Here is a 17422-nt window from a genome sequence, read left to right as displayed (position 1 = left end):
TGTATAAGAGAGAGAGAGTTATTTTGGAAAATAGGTAACCGAACAAAATTTTGAGATTTTATTCAGAAATATTTGTTTGGTTTGATTACTCTTGAAAATTTGTTTGTAGAGAAAATTTCCCAACATTTTATATGAAAAACAAACCAAACAAGCCCATTATTTCTATGATTTGAATCCATAACACTCAAATTATAATGGATTTATTTTATTTTATATTATTATTAGCATAATAAAACAACCTTACCATTGCGGCAAGGGCCTCCCTCCCTCAATATGATCAATTTTTAAAAGGCATTCACTGAAAATAAATAAGTAAATAAATAATAATAATGACTCTACACAACCGTTAATTTAGGCAATGATTTAATCGTACGCATGTAAGCGGGACCAATTTTAAAAACACTTATTTTGTTTTCTTTTCATAAATCTTGATCTATTTTTTAGTATTTTGATAAAGTAGACAGATATATCACACATTTAAAAAACACTTCATTCTATCAAGTATTTTTCTTATTCAGTGAGACTGGACAAAATTGGACAAGTCATACAAACATCTTAAATCATAGTGTAAGTTTTGTAGATAATTAAATATTTGTTCCATTGAGTTGAAAGAACTCGATTGATTTGGACAATATAAAATAGAGGTTTCAACCATTGTTCTTAATTTTTTAAAACTGGTGATCTAATTCTTCAGATTTATGGACAATTATAGACAAGTTAATTTGATTTGCTCAAACTTGTGCCATTAGGGACCTTAATGACAAAGTTATTTCCTATGTGAAACAGTAACCCTCGTCCACTTTTTAGAGGTCATAGAGGCTTTGTTATAAAATTCAAATTATCACTCATTTTCATGTACACGGACCTTGAAGTCGTGACCCAACACTACAACAAAAAAGGTCTATGGTGACAAAAACGCGTGACAAAAAAATAGTTCGTCTCCAAATATACATGTTTTAGTGATGAAAATAAGATTTCGCCTCCAATTGTACTATTTTTAGAGACGAAAACCAAATTTCGTCACCAAATGCTTAAAATCAAATAAAACAATAGGTGACGAAAATTTTATTCGTCTCTAAATTTTATTTTTCGTCACAAAACAATTTCCCGCCCTTGGAAAATTTGGTGGAAGATTTGGCGCCATTTTGGAGATGAAATTTGTCGTCACCATTGTAAAAAAATTTAGAGAGGAAATAATTTCGTCTCCAAATGTATTATTTTTAGAGAGGAAAACCAAATTTCGTCACCAAATGCTTAAAATCAATAAAAAATACAAGAAATCTAGGCTATTGTGACAAAATTTGGTGACGAATTTTTTTTTGTCTTAAAATTTAAGCCAAAGATGATGAAATATTAATTTTGTCGTTTGTTTTAATTTTTCTCAAAAGTATAGGTGACGAAAACAAAATTTTGTGTGCAAAAATGAGGCGCCAATTTCATTTGCATTGGCGTGAATTATTTTAGCTCATTGGAGACGAACATTTTTTGTCACAAAATATAATTTTTTTTGTGACGAACGTAATTCGTCGCCAATAAATTCCATACCTATTAAACGATGTCGTTGCATATTTCCATTTATTAGGCGACAAATATATTTTTGTCTGGGAAGGATAAGTTATGGAAGACGAAAATATTTCGTCATCAATAAACACTCCATCATGCAGACAATGTCATTTCATCTTTCTATTAAATAGGCGACAAATATATTTTTGTTTTAGAAGAATAAGTTGTGGGAGACGAAAATATTTCGTCACTAATAAATTCTAATTGATTGCGTGACGAATACATTTTTCATCTCATAAAGTTAAGTTGTGGAAGACAAAAATATTTCATCACCAATAATAAATTCTTTGTTCTGGTATTGAAGGATACAAAAATATTTTATCACTAATCATTTCTCTTTATTAAAATGCCATGGTTTTGTGTTTCGAAGCATTGAAACTGTGACCCCAAGAGATACACTCTAACGCTTATCACTCATTTTCATGTACACGGACCTTGAAGTCGTGACCCAAGAAGACACTTTCTACAAACCCTCATTTCTCTCTCGCACTTGAGTCTACTCCTCTCTCACAAGTATTGAAGTCGTGACTCAAGAAGACACTCTATAAACCATTTCTTCTATTTCGCGCAAAAGCCCCTCTCTTCTGTCTCACACTTAAGCCCTTCGTGCATGCCAACATTGAAGCTATTATCCAATAAGGCACCCTATGTACGCAAGCACTTTTTCTCATTGTCTGAACCAACTCTACCCTTTCCGTGTAGAACACCTATTTCAGAAAAATCAAAGGTCAAAACCTCTCTCCACAAAAAAAAAAAAAAAAAAGATAATTAATGTAGCTATTTTTTTGTGAGAAAAAATACAGAGAAACAAATAATAAAAAATTTGTAATTTTCAAAATTAATAGAAAACATTATCTTGTTTAGTATGGAGTTTTCAATAATTAATTTTTAAAATTTGGTGATAAAATTTATTTTCGTTTTAGAATGTAACCCAAACATGACCAAATATTACTTTTGTTGTTTCTTTTAATTCTTCTCAAAACTGTAGGAGACGAAAAAATAAATTCATCAGAAAAAAAGAGAGGCTCCAATTCCAATTTTTTTTCTTGTTGGCGCCAATTATTTTAGCTCATTGGAGATGAACATTTTTGTCACAAATTTTAAAGTTTTTTGCGACAAAAGGAATTCGTCACCAATAAATTCGAAACTTATTAGACGATGTCGTTTCATTTTCTTATTTATTTGGTGACAAATATATTTTTTGGCTGGGAAGGATAAGTTATGGGAGACAAAAATATTTCGTCACCAATAAACTCTTCATGCTCATTTTATCTTTCTATTAATTAGGCGACAAATATATTTTTGTGTCGGAAGGATATGTTTTGGGAGACAAAAATATTTCGTCGTTAATAAATTCTCCATGTGTCGTGTTGTATTTTGAGTGATTGTGCGACGAATATATTTTCGTCTCATAAGGTTAAGTTGAAGGAGATGAAAATATTTCATCACCAATAAATTCTCCATCCCCACACAACGTTGTTTTTGTATTTTTGTTGATTAGGCAACGAACATATGAGTTTGAGATGAAAATATTTTATCCCTAATTATTTCTCTTTATTAAAATGTCGTCAGAAACTAAGAGATCATTCTTACCTTAATCACTTACTTTCACACACACACAAATACTAAAGTCGTGACTCGAAAAGACACCCTCTACAAACCCTCGTTTCTATCTCGCACTTGAGTCTCCTCTCTCACAAGTATTGAAGCTGTGACTCAAGAAAATAATCTCTATAAACCATCTCTTCTATTTCGCACTAAAGCTCCTCTATTCTCGCCGTTTGTGCATGCAAACATTATTATCCAAGAAGACATTTTGTGCAAAGCTATTATTCTTTCTCATAGTAAACCCTTCACCATAATATGAAAATAATAATAATAATAATTAAACAAGGAAACAAAATACAAGAAATCTAGGCTATTGTGACAAAATTTGGTGACGAAATTTTTTTTGTCTTAAAATTTAACCCAAAGATGATAAAATATTAATTTTGTCGTTTGTTTTATTTTTTCTCAAACATATAGGAGACGAAAAAAAATTTCATCTGCAAAATTTAGGCGCCAATTTTATTTGCTTTGGCGCGAATTATTTTAGCTCATTGGAGACGAACATTTTTGTCACAAAATATATATATTTTTTGTGACGAACGTAATTCGTCACCAATAAATTCCCTATCTATTAAACGATGTCGTTGCATATTTCCATTTATTAGGCGACAAATATATTTTTGTCTAGGAATGAGAAGTTATGGAAGACGAATATGTTTCGTCACCAATAAACACTCCATCATGCAAACGATGCCGTTTCATCTTTCTATTAAATGAGCGACAAATATATTTTTGTCTTGGAAGAATAAGTTGTGGGAGATGAAAATATTTAGTCACTAATAAATTCTGATTGCACAATGAATATATTTTTCGTCTCATAAGGTTATGTTGTGGAAGACAAAAATATTTCATCACCAATAATAAATTCTCTGTTCTTGTATTTAAGAAGACAAAAACATTTTTTCACTAATTATTTCTCTTTATTAATATGCTATGGTTTTGTGTTTCGGAGCACTAAAACCGTGACCCCAAGAGACACACTCTGACCCTTATCACTCATTTTCATGTGCACGGACACTCAAGTCGTGACCCAAGAAGACACTTCCTACAAACCCTCATTTCTCTCTCGCTCTTGAGCCTACTCCTCTCTCACAAGTATTGAAGTCGTGAAGCAAGAAGACACTCTGTAAACCATTCTTCTATTTTCGCACTAAAGCCCCTCTTATACGTCTCACACTTAAGCCCTTCATGCATACCAGTATTGAAGCTATTATACAAGAAGGCACCCAATGCAAAACTGACTATTCTTGCTCATAGTGAAGGCGCCTCTTGCATAAACACTTTTTCTTATTGTCTGAACCAACTCTACCCTTTCCGTCTAGAACACCCATTTTAGAAAAATCGCAGGTCAAAACCCCTCTCCACAAAAAAAAAAAAAAAAAAAAATTAATGTAGCTATTTTTTTTTTGTGAGAAAAAAAAAGGAGGAAAAATTAATAATAATTTTTTAATTTTCAAATTAATAGAAAACATTACCTTGTTTAGTATGAAGTTTACAATAATTAGTTTTTAATTTTTAATCTATATGTTTTTAGTGAACATTTTTTAATATTATAATTTTTTGTTCTTTTTTTTTTTAACTTTTTAAATCCCTTTAATTTAGATGAGAGCAAATTGTAGCAGTTGTCCCGATACTTTGGTCCTTGTGTCATATAAATGGTATGTGCCATATCTATATCTATCTATCTATCTATCTATCTATCGATCTATATCTATCTATCTATCGATCTATATCTATTTATTTATCTATATCCATATATATATATATATATATATATCTATACTATATATTAAGCAAAAGGGGGTTTTTAACCCCAAGGCCTGTGGGAGCTTCAATCTCCTAATCCTAATTTTCTAATTTTTTGATTTAAAAAAAAAAACCTCAGCATTTATTGACTTCTCCCAACCCACAATCCCTTTTGACTTCTCTCATAATTATTGCAACACCCTTTTCAATTTCTCCCATATACTATGGTTACACACAAAAATAAAAAATAAAAAGATAAGAATTTAGCTATAGATCTCAAAAAGATATAACATCTAAATTCGAATTATGATTTAATAATATAATTATGTATTTTTTTTATGTATATCTATCAAAATTTTAAATCACTTAATAGGACAAATTAATCAATTTTCCAAAATTATTGATTTTTAATTTACAAAATAGATTAAAAAAAACTATGGACTAATTTATTTATTTAATAACAAAAATATTTCATAATCTCTCCCTCCTAATCTCTCTCACAAATTTTCAAAAAAAAATATTAAAACTTGCATTCATTTTCTCTTCCCCAAAAAATCAGATAATATTTTTTTTTTAAAGTTGTAGATATCTACCTATATTTTATATATTACATTATAACATAACCAAAAAAACTAAAAAACTAAAAAAAAAATCTTTAAAGTTTATCTAAATAAACTTTAAATCAATAAAACGTACATGTCTATCACATATCTAACTCACATCATAACTTACCTAAATAATAATAATTAAAAACAAATGAAAATCACAGATAAATTAAATTTTAAAAAAAAGATACCCACAACTCCATCTTAAATAAATTGAAAAAAAAATACCCAAATAGAAACCACACAAAAATAAAAATAAAAAAGAAGAAGATATATCTATCTATCTATCTATCTATTCTATATATTAAGCAAAATGGGGTTTTTAATCCCAAGCCTTGTGGGAGCTCCAATCTCCCAATCTAAATTTCTTGATTTTTTGATTTAAAAAAAATAAAAATCTTAGCATTTATTAACATCTCCCAACTCCCAAGTTTTACCCTCATAATAACACTTTAATGCATTAAGAACAAGCATAAAAAAAACTTCTTTAAAATCCAACACATATGAATTCCTTGAAAAGTTCCAACACATATGATTATTATCCCTCATAATAACACTTTAAAGCATTAAGAACAAACATAAAAAATTTCTTGAAAAGTTCAACACATATAATTATTATCAAAATATTAAACTTTAATATAATATAATAAAAAAAAGACATTTAATTCCTTGAAAAGTCCAGCACATATGATTGTTATCAAAATATTAAACTTTAATATAATATAAAAAAAGGAAAAAAAGAAGACATTTAAAAAAAAACATTTAAAAATCACAATTCACATATATAGATAATTATAAACACAATAAAATAGGAGGGCATTCATGTCTACACTTTTTTTTTTATAAGATCTCATCCAAAATATCTAAAACAGACATAAATTTTTATTAAATCTATCTATCTATCTATCTATCTATATCTTCTATATATTAAGGAAAATGAGGTTTTTAACCCCAAGCCCTGTGGGAGCTCCAATATCCCAATCTAAATTTCCTGATTTATTTATTTTAAAAAAAAAAGCTCAGCATTTATTGACTTCTCCCAACCCACTTTTTGACTTCTCCTATATCTACTCCTACGCCCTCTTCAACTTCTCTCATACACTATGGCTAGTGACAAGATTGTTAAATTATTTTTATAAAAAAAATTTTAAAAAAATAATTTGTATATTAAAAAAATATCTAAAACAAACATAAATTCTTATTAAATCTATCTATCTATCTATCTATCTATCTATCTCTCTATATCTATATATTAAGGAAAATGGGGTTTCTAACCCCCAAGCCTTGTGGGAGTTCCAACCTCCCAATCTAAATTTCCTGATTTTTTGATTTAAAAAAAAAAATCTTAACATTTATTAACTTCTCCCAACCCCAAGCCTTACCCTCATAATAACACTTTAATTCATTAAGAACAAGTATAAAAAAAAAAAAAATTTGAAATCCAACACATATGAATTTCTTGAAAAGTCTCAACACATATGATTATTATTCCTTATAATAATACTTTAATGCATTAAAAACAAGTATAAAAAAATTTTCTTGAAAAGTCCAACACATATGATTATTATCAAAATATTAAACTTTAATATAATATAATAAAAAAGAAAAGACATTTAATTCCTTGAAAAGTACAACACACATGATTATTATCAAAATATTAAACTTTAATATAATATAAAAAAAAGGAAAAAAACAAGACATTTAAAATAAAAAAATAAAACATTTAAAAATCACAATTCACATATATAGATAATTGTAAACACAATCCGTTCATAGCACGGGTGATATGCTAGTCTATACTATATATTAAGCAAAAGGAGGTTTTTAAGCCACAAGCCTTGTGGGAGGTCTAATATCTCAATCATAATTTTCTAATTTTTTGATTTAAAAAAAAAACTCATCATTTATTAATTTCTCCAAATCCCCATGTCTTTTGGGAGATTTGGTCAAAACCCTCCTCATAATTATTTAATTGTTTTATTTACTATTTTAATGGTTCTTCTTTACAATTATTTTTTTTATTATGAAAAAAATATTATTGTAATTAGATAGCATAAAAATATTTGTGATTTGTATGATTGAAGTTATCTCATTTTTTGATGTATTTGGTCTAGCAAAAAAAAAAAAATTATAATTTGTATTTGGTTTATCAATTTCTTCTTTTGTGTACTATTTTAATGGTTCTTTTGATTGAAGTTATCTCTTTTTTTTATTTGTATTTGGTCTAGCCAAAAAAAATTATAATTTGATTTTTTAATATGATTGAAGTTAGATAAATATAAACACTCACAAAGAGAAAAATGTGTTTGTAGTTAGTTCAACAGTTCTTTTTTTTAATGTGATTATAGTTAGTTCAATGGTTCTTTTTTTTTTTAATGTGATTGTATTATAATTAGTTTAATGGTTCTTTTTTTTCATTTATTTTTTATATTATGGGAAAAATGTGATATGATTGTAGTTTGTTCAATGATTCTTTTTTTTAATGTGATTGTATAGTAGTTAGTTCAATGGTTTTTTTTTTCATTTATTTTTTTTATTGTGTAAAAAATGTGATGTGATTGTAGTTTGTTCAATGGTTTTTTTTTTAATGTGATTTAATCATTTTAACGGTTCTTCTTTATAATTACTTTTTTTTATTATGAAAAAAATATGATTGTAGTTAGATAGCATAAAAATATTTGTGATTTATATGATTGAAGTTATCTCTTTTTTTTATTTGTATTTGGTCTAGCCAAAAAAAAAAAAATAAAAATTGTAGTTTGATTTTTTAATATGATTGAAGTTAGATAAATATAAACACTCAATAAAGAGAAAAATGTGATTATAGTTAGTTCAATGGTTATTTTTTTTAAATGTAGATTGGTCAGAAGAATGTCTATACCTTTCAAAAGGTTAAAAAAATGGGGTAAATTACATTGACACCTCCTGAGGTTTATGTTTATTACACTTCTCCCCCTCACCTTTTGGAAATTACATCTCCCCCCTGAGGTTTAAAGTTTCATTGCAGATTCCCCCTCAGCCCTTTCAATTTTTTAAAATACCAATTTTACCCTCATTGGGTAAATTACATTGACACCCCTCACATTTTAGAAATTGTAATGCCCTCCTTAAGGTTTAAAGTAATATTACCAATTGCCCCTTGGTTAGTATTAGTTGGAAAAAAAATTCATTGAAAAAAATTAATTGAAAAAAAAAATTGTTAGTAAAATTTTTAAATTTTTGTTTAAAAACCAACGTAAACTCATTTTAACGTAAACTCATTTTTTGAATTTATGTTTTTTCTTCAAATTTACAAACTGAGACAACCATTTATAAACCAAAAAAATTATCAAACAACTTTTTATGACAGTTTTTAAAATTTTTATAAATATAAATTGAAAATTGAAAACGAAATGGTTACCAAACAGGTTTTGGATGGTAAAAATGTCGTAAAATTAACAAATAATTAAATTAGTTATCAACATAAGAAATGACTTATCAAAATATTCTTAGGCTATGTATGGATTTTGATTTTGTCGTTTGTTTTAATTTTTCGTTTGTTTTAATTTTTCTCAAACGTATATTGATGTCTTAAAATTTAACCCAAAGATGACAAAATATTGATTTTGTCGTTTGTTTTAATTTTTCTCAAACGTATAGGAGACGAAAAAGAATTTCGTCTGCAAAATTCAGGTGCCAATTTCATTTGCATTGGCTCAAATTATTTTAGCTCATTGGAGATGAACATTTTTGTCACAAAATATATATATTTTTTGCGACGAACGTAATTTGTCACCAATAAATTCCCTACCTATTAAACAATGTCGTTGCATATTTCCATTTATTAGGTGACAAGTATATTTTTGTCTGGGAATGATAAGTTATGGAAGACAAAAATATTTCATCACCAATAAACACTCTATCGTGCAAACGATGTCGTTTCATCTTTCTATTAAATGGGCGACAAATATATTTTTATCTTTGAAGAATAAGTTGTGGGAGATGAAAATATTTTGTCACTAATAAATTCTGATTGATTGCGCGATGAATATATTTTTCGTCTCATAAGGTTATGTTGTGGAAGACAAAAATATTTCATCACCAATAATAAATTCTCTGTTCTTGTATTTAAGGAGACAAAAATATTTTATCACTAATTATTTCTTTTTATTAAAATGCTATGGTTTTGTGTTTCGGAGCACTAAAACCGTCACCCCAAGAGACACACTCTGACCCTTATCACTCATTTTCATGTGCACGGACACTCAAGTCATGACCCAAGAAGACACTTCCTACAAACCCTCATTTCTCTCTCGCACTTGAGCCTACTCCTCTCTCACAAGTATTGAAGTCGTGAAGCAAGAAGACACTCTGTAAACCATTTCTTTTATTTTCGCACTAAAGCCCCTCTCATATGTCTCACACTTAAGCCCTTCATGCATGTCAGTATTGAAAGCTATTATCCAAGAAGGCACCCTATGCAAAACCGACTGTTCTTTCTCATAGTGAAGGTGCCCTTTGCATAAGCACTTTTTCTCATTGTCTAAACCAATTCTACCATTTCCACCTAGAACACACAATTTAGGAAAATCGCAGGTCAAAACCCCTTTCCACAAAAAAAAAAAAAAAAAAGAAGATAATTAATGTAACTTTTTTTTTTGTGAGAAAAAAAAACAGACGAAAAATTAATAATAATTTTTAAATTTTCAAAATTAATAAAAAAACATTACCTTGTTTAGTATGCAGTTTTCAATAATTAATTTTTGATTTTTAATCTATATTTTTTTAGTGAACATTTTTTAATATTATAATTTTTTTTTCTTTTTTCTTTTACTTTTTAAATCCCTTTAATTTAGATGAGGGCAAATTGCAGCAGTTGTCCCAATACTTTGGTCCTTGTGTCATATAAACGTTATGTGCCATATTTATATCTATCTATCTATCTATCTATATATTATAGAGAAAAGCTAAGGATCATGAAAAAACTTTCATGAAAATGATCATAAAAGAATTATGACCCTTGGATTACCTTGATTAGTGTGTGGTGCTTCATTTTAAGTGTAATCCAAGAGTCATAAATCTTTCATGATCATTTTCATAAAAAAAAAATTCATGATACCTAGTATTGCTCATCTATACTATATATTAAGCAAAAGGGGGTTTTTAACCCCAAGCCTTGTGGAAGCTCCAATCTCCCAATCTAATTTTTCTGATTTTTTGATTTTAAAAAAAAAACCTTAACATTTATTAACTTCTCCCAACTCCCAAGTCTTACCCTCATAATAACACTTTAATGTATTAAAAACAAACATAAAAAAAATTCTTTGAAATTCAACACCTATGAATTTCTTGAAAAATTCCAACACATATGATTATTATCCTTCATAATAACACTTTAATGCATTAAGAGCAAGCATAAAAAAAAATTCTTGAAAAGTCTAACACATATGATTATTATCAAAATATTTAACTTTAATATAATATAATAAAAAAAGACATTTAATTCCTTAAAAAGTCTGACACATATGATTATTATCAAAATATTTAACTTTAATATAATATAAAAAAGGAAAAAAAGAAGGCATTTAAAAAAAAAAGACATTTAAAAATCGCAATTCACATATATAAATAATTGTAAACACAATCAGTGCATAGCACAGGTGATATGTTAGTACTATATATTAAGCAAAAGGGGGTTTTTAAACCCCAAGGCCTGTGGGAGTTTCAATATCTCAATCTGAAATTTTTAAATTTTTTATTTAAAAAAAAAACTCAGCATTTATTAATTTGGTCAAAATTCTCTAATCAGCATTTATTAACTTTTTTCAATCTACATGTCTTTCCAAATGTCTACATTTATTGATTTGGTCAAAAACTCCTGATCAACATTAAAATCATCTCATACAAATAATTATAGATACAATCCATATATAATTACTGCAGTACCCTTTTTAACTTCTCCCATACATTATGGTTAGTAATAAGATTGTTAAATTATTTTTATAAAAAGTCTTAAAAAATATAATTTATATATTAAACAAAATTTAAAATAAATATAAATATATAAAATTATTCCGTGCATAGCACGGGTGATAGTCTAGTACAAATAAAAGACAAAATATATGTAAGACATAATATATTTTTTACTAATATAAATACACTTTTATTGAAACCAATAAATTTTTTAATATTTTTATATATTTTCAAGGAACTTTTTACATAGTTTTCAACATTAAATAATACATAAGAAATACTTGTTAGCATTTATCTAATTAATTTTATATTATATTTTGAATTTCTAAACTTTATAATTACACATGATATTAATTAATTAGTATAAAAAAAAAAGTTCGTAAAAGTTTCAATCCATTCTCCAATTTCATATTTTGAACTTCCAAAATTCAAAATCCACGAACCCCTCATTCAAAATGCGCCACCGGAGCCACCACCAGCCCTAATATGCGCACTGCGCACCCTCTCTCTCTCTCTCTCTCTCTCTCTCTCTCTACTAGGTCAGCTTCTCTCTCTCTTTCCTCCATCTTTCTCCAAAATCGGCCTCTCTGCTCGAAATCAATTTCCACTTTTTTGGGTTTTGAATCACCCGATCTCCAAGTAATGTTTCAAATTCTCTTCAATCCTCAAACCTCACCACCCATATCCACCACCACGCTTCTCTCTACTCTCTTCCCAATCATGCAATAATTAAAATCCCCTTTCTTTCTCTTTCTCACTCCTTAACCCTAATCCTTTTTCTTCAAGATTTTCCAAGAAATGGACCCATCTCTTCTCGATGACATAATCAATCGGCTTCTTGAAGTTAGAGGGAAACCCGGAAAGCAGGTGCAGCTATCGAAGTCGGAGATCAAGCAGTTGTGTGTAGTTTCTAGGGATATTTTCTTGCAACAGCCTAATCTATTGGAACTTGAAGCACCCATCAAAATTTGTGGTATTTTGCATCAAACCCACTTGGTTCTTGCTGTGTTTTTTAGTTTGAGTTTTGTGTTTTGGTTTAATTGCTTTAATTATTTGTACTTGGTTTTGTTTTTTTGTTGAATTTGTGCTTTTTTTAGGGACTAAATTGATGGCTTTTAGTTAATGGTTTGTGCCCTATCTGTTTTTTTTTATTGGGTTTGTTATGTATGTGTGAGTTAATTGGAAAGCTTTGTGTAGGGCATGGATTGAATTGCTTATCTTTATCGAATTGTTTTTCAGTTTTGGAATTAGTTGAGAGAGTTTTCCCTTTTGCAATCAACCAATATCTATGTATTGAATAACAAAAATCTATACCCATTATGTATGTGTGTAGGGCATGGATTGAATTGCATATCTTTATTGAATTGTTTTTCAGTTTTGGAATTAGTTGAGAGAGTTTACCCTTTTGCAATCAACCAATATCTATGTATTGAATAGCAAAAATCTATACCCATTATGTATGTGTGAGTTAGTTTTCCAATTTCGAATACAATGAGTTCGTTTTCTTGAGTTAGTTGGAAAGTTTTGTGTAGGGCATGCATTGAAGTGTATATCTTTATTGAATTCTTTTTCAGTTTTGGAATTAGTTGAGAGAGTTTACGTTTACCCTTTTGCAATATGTCTGTATTGAAGTAACAAAAATCTATACCTAGTGTTAGTGTCGGTCTTCTGGTATGTTCTAGACATTGTTCACAGTAATGAGTTGTGTTGGGTTCTTATTTTGGACATTTTGACTTTAGAATAGAAATGCACCAGCTGCCCTAACTAATTTGTCAACCCTTTCCAAGTGTGATTTCTATGTTATTTAGGGCTGTGCCTAAGGACATATCGGTTGAAGTAGCTTCTTCTTTTTGATCAATCAAAACACTTCCCATACTGTATAAGCTTCTTCCAAAGCATATGGCTTTTTGGATGAAGATGAGGGTATCTGTACTGATGGGACCTGTTCAGTTTACATAATTTTACTATTGTGAATGTTTATGTATATATGGAAGAGATTGTAAATATTTTAGATAATGTGTGAGGTGGGAGTGCTACAGTTATTTTATACTCATTCTGCTGTGCACGCAGAATCTTTATAGATTGATTATTAGAAGTGCTGATTATGCTCTCTCCCTTCCCTTCTCCCTTGTTCTCTCTCCTTTTTCTATTTAGGGTATTCATAGGGAAAGTGTTATTGCAAGATGTGTAGGTGTGCATGAAACTATAAATGCAATGGAATGGTCCAGACTTGTCTTTTGATACTTCCTAACTGGTTGTTTTGTTTGATCATAGAGTAGTTTTTTTTCCCAGGTTTTTTATGCACCCAGTACTCCACTGATAGTTATCTATTTTTCTGTAGATCCATGATAGTTATCTATTTTTCTGGAATTTTTTTCCAGAAGAGTTGTATATGCATATTGGTTTCGTAACCATTTCTCATGTCTCGCCCATGATTCATAGCTGGATATTAACTCTGATATGCTTGTGGTTTTTTTCTTTTTGCTATGCCTCTGCTGCTGATGAATGATGACTTACAAAATTAACATATGAAGTATCATTTTTATTACAATTTATTTGAAGCTTGTGTTCCCTAAAAAAAGAAGGTTCTTTGAATTTTTTTTTGACAGTGTACTCTGTTTATCACACAGGTGACATTCATGGTCAATATTCTGATCTTCTTAGGCTTTTTGTTCTAGTTTCTGATGAAGATCAATGTTTTATTTATTTATTTATTCTTGTGTTTTGCAGGATTATATTATTATTATTATTTTTTATAAATGTGCAGGATTATATTATGATGGTAACAATGGGGTTTGGTATTCTTATGATCACCAAACTCAGCAGTATGTCCCCTACTCTGATCAGAGTGACAATAAAACAGCTGGAAAACAAAATGTGAGATAAATTCTATACTTTTATTACTATTATATTCATGATACTTGTACATCTTCTTCATATTATCTAATTGTTTGTAAATAACCTCTTGCAATTCAATGGAAAAAAGACTTACACGGAAACTGAACTTGATGAAGTGCGTGTTGAATGGATTAATTTCGTACTAAAGAATATGAGTTGAAATCCAATGTAAGTATGATATAACTTCCGTTATTTAAATTGCTAATCAACAATTTCTTTAGTTGGTAAGGAATATATAATCACTTCAAGATTTCATTTTAGATTTGTTGATTCTATGTATATTTGGTTTTATGACTTTAAAATATCTGCTCATACATTGAAGATTTTCATTTTGGATTTATTGATTCTATGTATATGTCATATTTATATATGGTAATCCAAACATTTTATACTAATAATAATCAAAGTTGTTATTCATTTTCTATTGATGCAGTAGATGACGAGTCAGTGTGATGAGAAAATGTTCGATTTTGTCTTTTGTAAGACAAGAACAATCTCTACAAAAAATATTAAGTTTATTCATATGCTTCTAGTGGTTTATGAATTAATTTGTGTTTTTTATTTTTTCAAGTCAGAAATTTCTCGGAGAAATGCAAAATATGGTCAAAGAATTCAACAATTTCATTTTTTCAAGTTTTTTTATTTTTTAATATATGTAAGCACAGTTAAAATTTTTTTATTAATTCCTTTGTATATACTTTTAAATATTTAACTTTCATTTATGAAATATATGACGTTCTTCCATTCAATATATGGTTGTGATTCAAAATATAGTATATAGTGCGCATTACATTCTTCAAATACATATAACGTGTGATCTTATCTGATTATTAATCACATGTTTTATTAGATATTAATCACACTTAAAATCTGTAAAAGATGTGATCTAAATATTTTTGATCACACTTAAAATGTGTGATCTAAATGTTATTAATCTCACTTAAAATGTGTGATCTAAATATTATTAATCACACTTAAAAGATGCGATCTAAATATTTTTAATCACACTTAAAAGGTGTGATCTAAATGTTATTAATCACACTTAAAATGTGTGATCTAAATATTTTTAATCACACTTAAAAGCTATGATCTAAATATTTTTAATCACACTTAAAATATGTGATCTAAATATTTTTAATCATACTTAAAAAGTGTGATCTAAATGTTATTAATCACACTTAAAATATGTGATTAAAAATGACCCCTTTTAATCACATTCCCAAAGATCACACTTTAACAAAACTAAAAGGTGTGATTAAATAACATACATCACACAAAAAAAGTGTGATTTTTATATGTTTTTGTAGTAGTGTCATTTTACTTTTGTGTATATTTTGTGATGAGGCATCTCAGAAAGCATTGAGGTAGAAGATCAACAGAGAGCTATTAATTTGGATGAATTGTAGCAACTTCATATTCTTTTGCTTGTAACTTAGATAAAGTTTGATTAGAATAGGGAGAGATTTCAAAAAAACTAGAAAGAACACAATCAATTTGCTGTGAAATTCCATGTGTTCTTTTTTCCTTATCCTCTAAGCATGTAAGTGAAACATAATAAAAACCAAATAAGTGGCAAAATGAGAAAGGGAAACTATTAAACATGGATTGGAAGGCTCACATAATAGGAGATTAATTTATGATTCCTTAAAATGCATCTTTCACATCATAGAATAAAGAACTAAGATTTCAGTTTCTATGATTGTATTTTCTGTTTGTTCTTGAGTTTGGTCTGAAGTTTCATGATAATGGTAAGCAACTAGCTGAGTAACTAATACAGGGTATTAAGACAGAATTTTAGATTTGATATAGTTGTGGAAGAAAGAAAGGGATAGGAGTTTGGTATCAGTAATTGTTCCATATCTTGTGAAATGTAAATGGATTTTTTCACAATCTATCTTGCCCATGCTTATATGTCCCCTAATTGTGAACGGTGTAAATTACTCGTTTTTCTTTTTTCACCCAGAAAAATCATCTTATAATGAAATCTCAACAAGTCCTCTAATCTATATTTCAAAGAATTGAATGAAACTAGTGAATAATTTGAAACATCTTTTAAGTTGAAATGATATATAGGAAAAGGATAGATATGAACAATGCAATTCTTTATTATCAAGCATTAAATTTGTTTTACTAGTGATACATTTCATTGTTATATTGGTTCATTATTCTTTACTGGAACAATCAAAAGCTAACATATTTGTCTTACTAATGATACATTTCATTATTATATTGGTCATTCTTTCTTATAGGAGCAATCAAAGGGTAACATCGCGAACAGAGAAAGGATGTATACAAAACACAGGTGTGGTTCTAGGTCAATCCCTGTTAGAGTAGAAAAACTGGTACGTATCCTTGCACTTTAAGAATTAAATGGACCAATATAAGTTATATGAACTTACGGCACATTAATGGGATGCATCATTTGTGAATTAGCCTTAAAATTAATTTTTTGTTCTCATAATCTCGAAAAAAAGTCTGTTAGAGGGGTAAATTGTATAATTGATCTAATTGTAAATTGATGAGTTACTAATGTTTTTAATCTTTTGTATAATTAATTAATTACTAAAGCTTTTAATTTATTTTTTTGCAGATTGGATTGGGGTGGCATTTTTGACGTGCAACAATGATCTAATTTGCTTGAATGTTCATTTTTGTTTGATAAGGATACACATACTTGTGGAGTTGCACTAGTTATTGTTGGATTTTTGGTAAAATTGAACAAGTTATAACTTTTGGATATTTTGTGGATATTTCATTATTTTATTGTATTAGGATGAAATTATTTGTGATGATAAATGGATATTTTCATTTTGTTAATTCGTAAATGTGTTGATAACAGGTTAGGTTAAGTTGTGATGGAATTGTTATATTCAACAAGTTTCAACATGAACAGGGTTATATTTGTTGAACTAAAATTTAGATTTTGATAAAATAGGTATATAATATGGAAAAAAATATTATGAAATTATTGACAAAATTTTCCATCCCTAAAGAAGGTTCTTTTGTCTCTTATTTCGCTTAGGTGGATGATTAATTTTGTCATGAATTTT

At 28.3% G+C, this 17422-nt stretch overlaps 1 protein-coding gene across 2 annotated transcripts; it reads left to right on the top strand.

Annotated features, from left to right (window-relative positions):
- The first annotated feature begins 11916 nt into the window (after positions 1-11916).
- LOC114316868 (uncharacterized) lies at positions 11917-17221 on the top strand. Of its 2 annotated transcripts, XR_014346207.1 has the most exons (5): positions 11917-12447; positions 14242-14351; positions 14461-14540; positions 16622-16714; positions 16963-17221. XR_014346207.1 is itself a non-coding variant. In XM_082898397.1 (4 exons), exons 1-4 carry the CDS (start codon positions 12273-12275, stop codon positions 16984-16986), a joined length of 402 nt encoding a protein of 133 aa, XP_082754523.1. In that variant the 5' UTR covers positions 11917-12272; the 3' UTR covers positions 16987-17221. The 2 variants fall into 2 exon arrangements, 1 of the variants encoding a protein (XP_082754523.1); XM_082898397.1 differs by lacking the exon at positions 14461-14540.
- The last annotated feature ends 201 nt before the right edge of the window (positions 17222-17422 follow it).

Source organism: Camellia sinensis, chromosome 12 (genome assembly GCF_055761805.1).
Source record: "Camellia sinensis isolate YWXY chromosome 12, ASM5576180v1, whole genome shotgun sequence".
In the NCBI taxonomy this organism is placed as follows: domain Eukaryota; kingdom Viridiplantae; phylum Streptophyta; class Magnoliopsida; order Ericales; family Theaceae; genus Camellia; species Camellia sinensis.
This window is presented reverse-complemented; position numbering and strand designations above follow the sequence as displayed.

What these genes read in the sequence shown, in the direction of transcription:
- LOC114316868 (XM_082898397.1), top strand. Translation starts at nt 12,273, where the DNA reads ATGGACCCATCTCTTCTCGATGACATAATCAATCGGCTTCTTGAAGTT. An exon ending in AGCACCCATCAAAATTTGTG is followed by an intron (nt 12,448 to 14,241) that starts GTATTTTGCATC and finishes ATAAATGTGCAG; the next exon opens with GATTATATTATGATGGTAAC. An exon ending in CTGTTAGAGTAGAAAAACTG is followed by an intron (nt 16,715 to 16,962) that starts GTACGTATCCTT and finishes ATTTTTTTGCAG; the next exon opens with ATTGGATTGGGGTGGCATTT.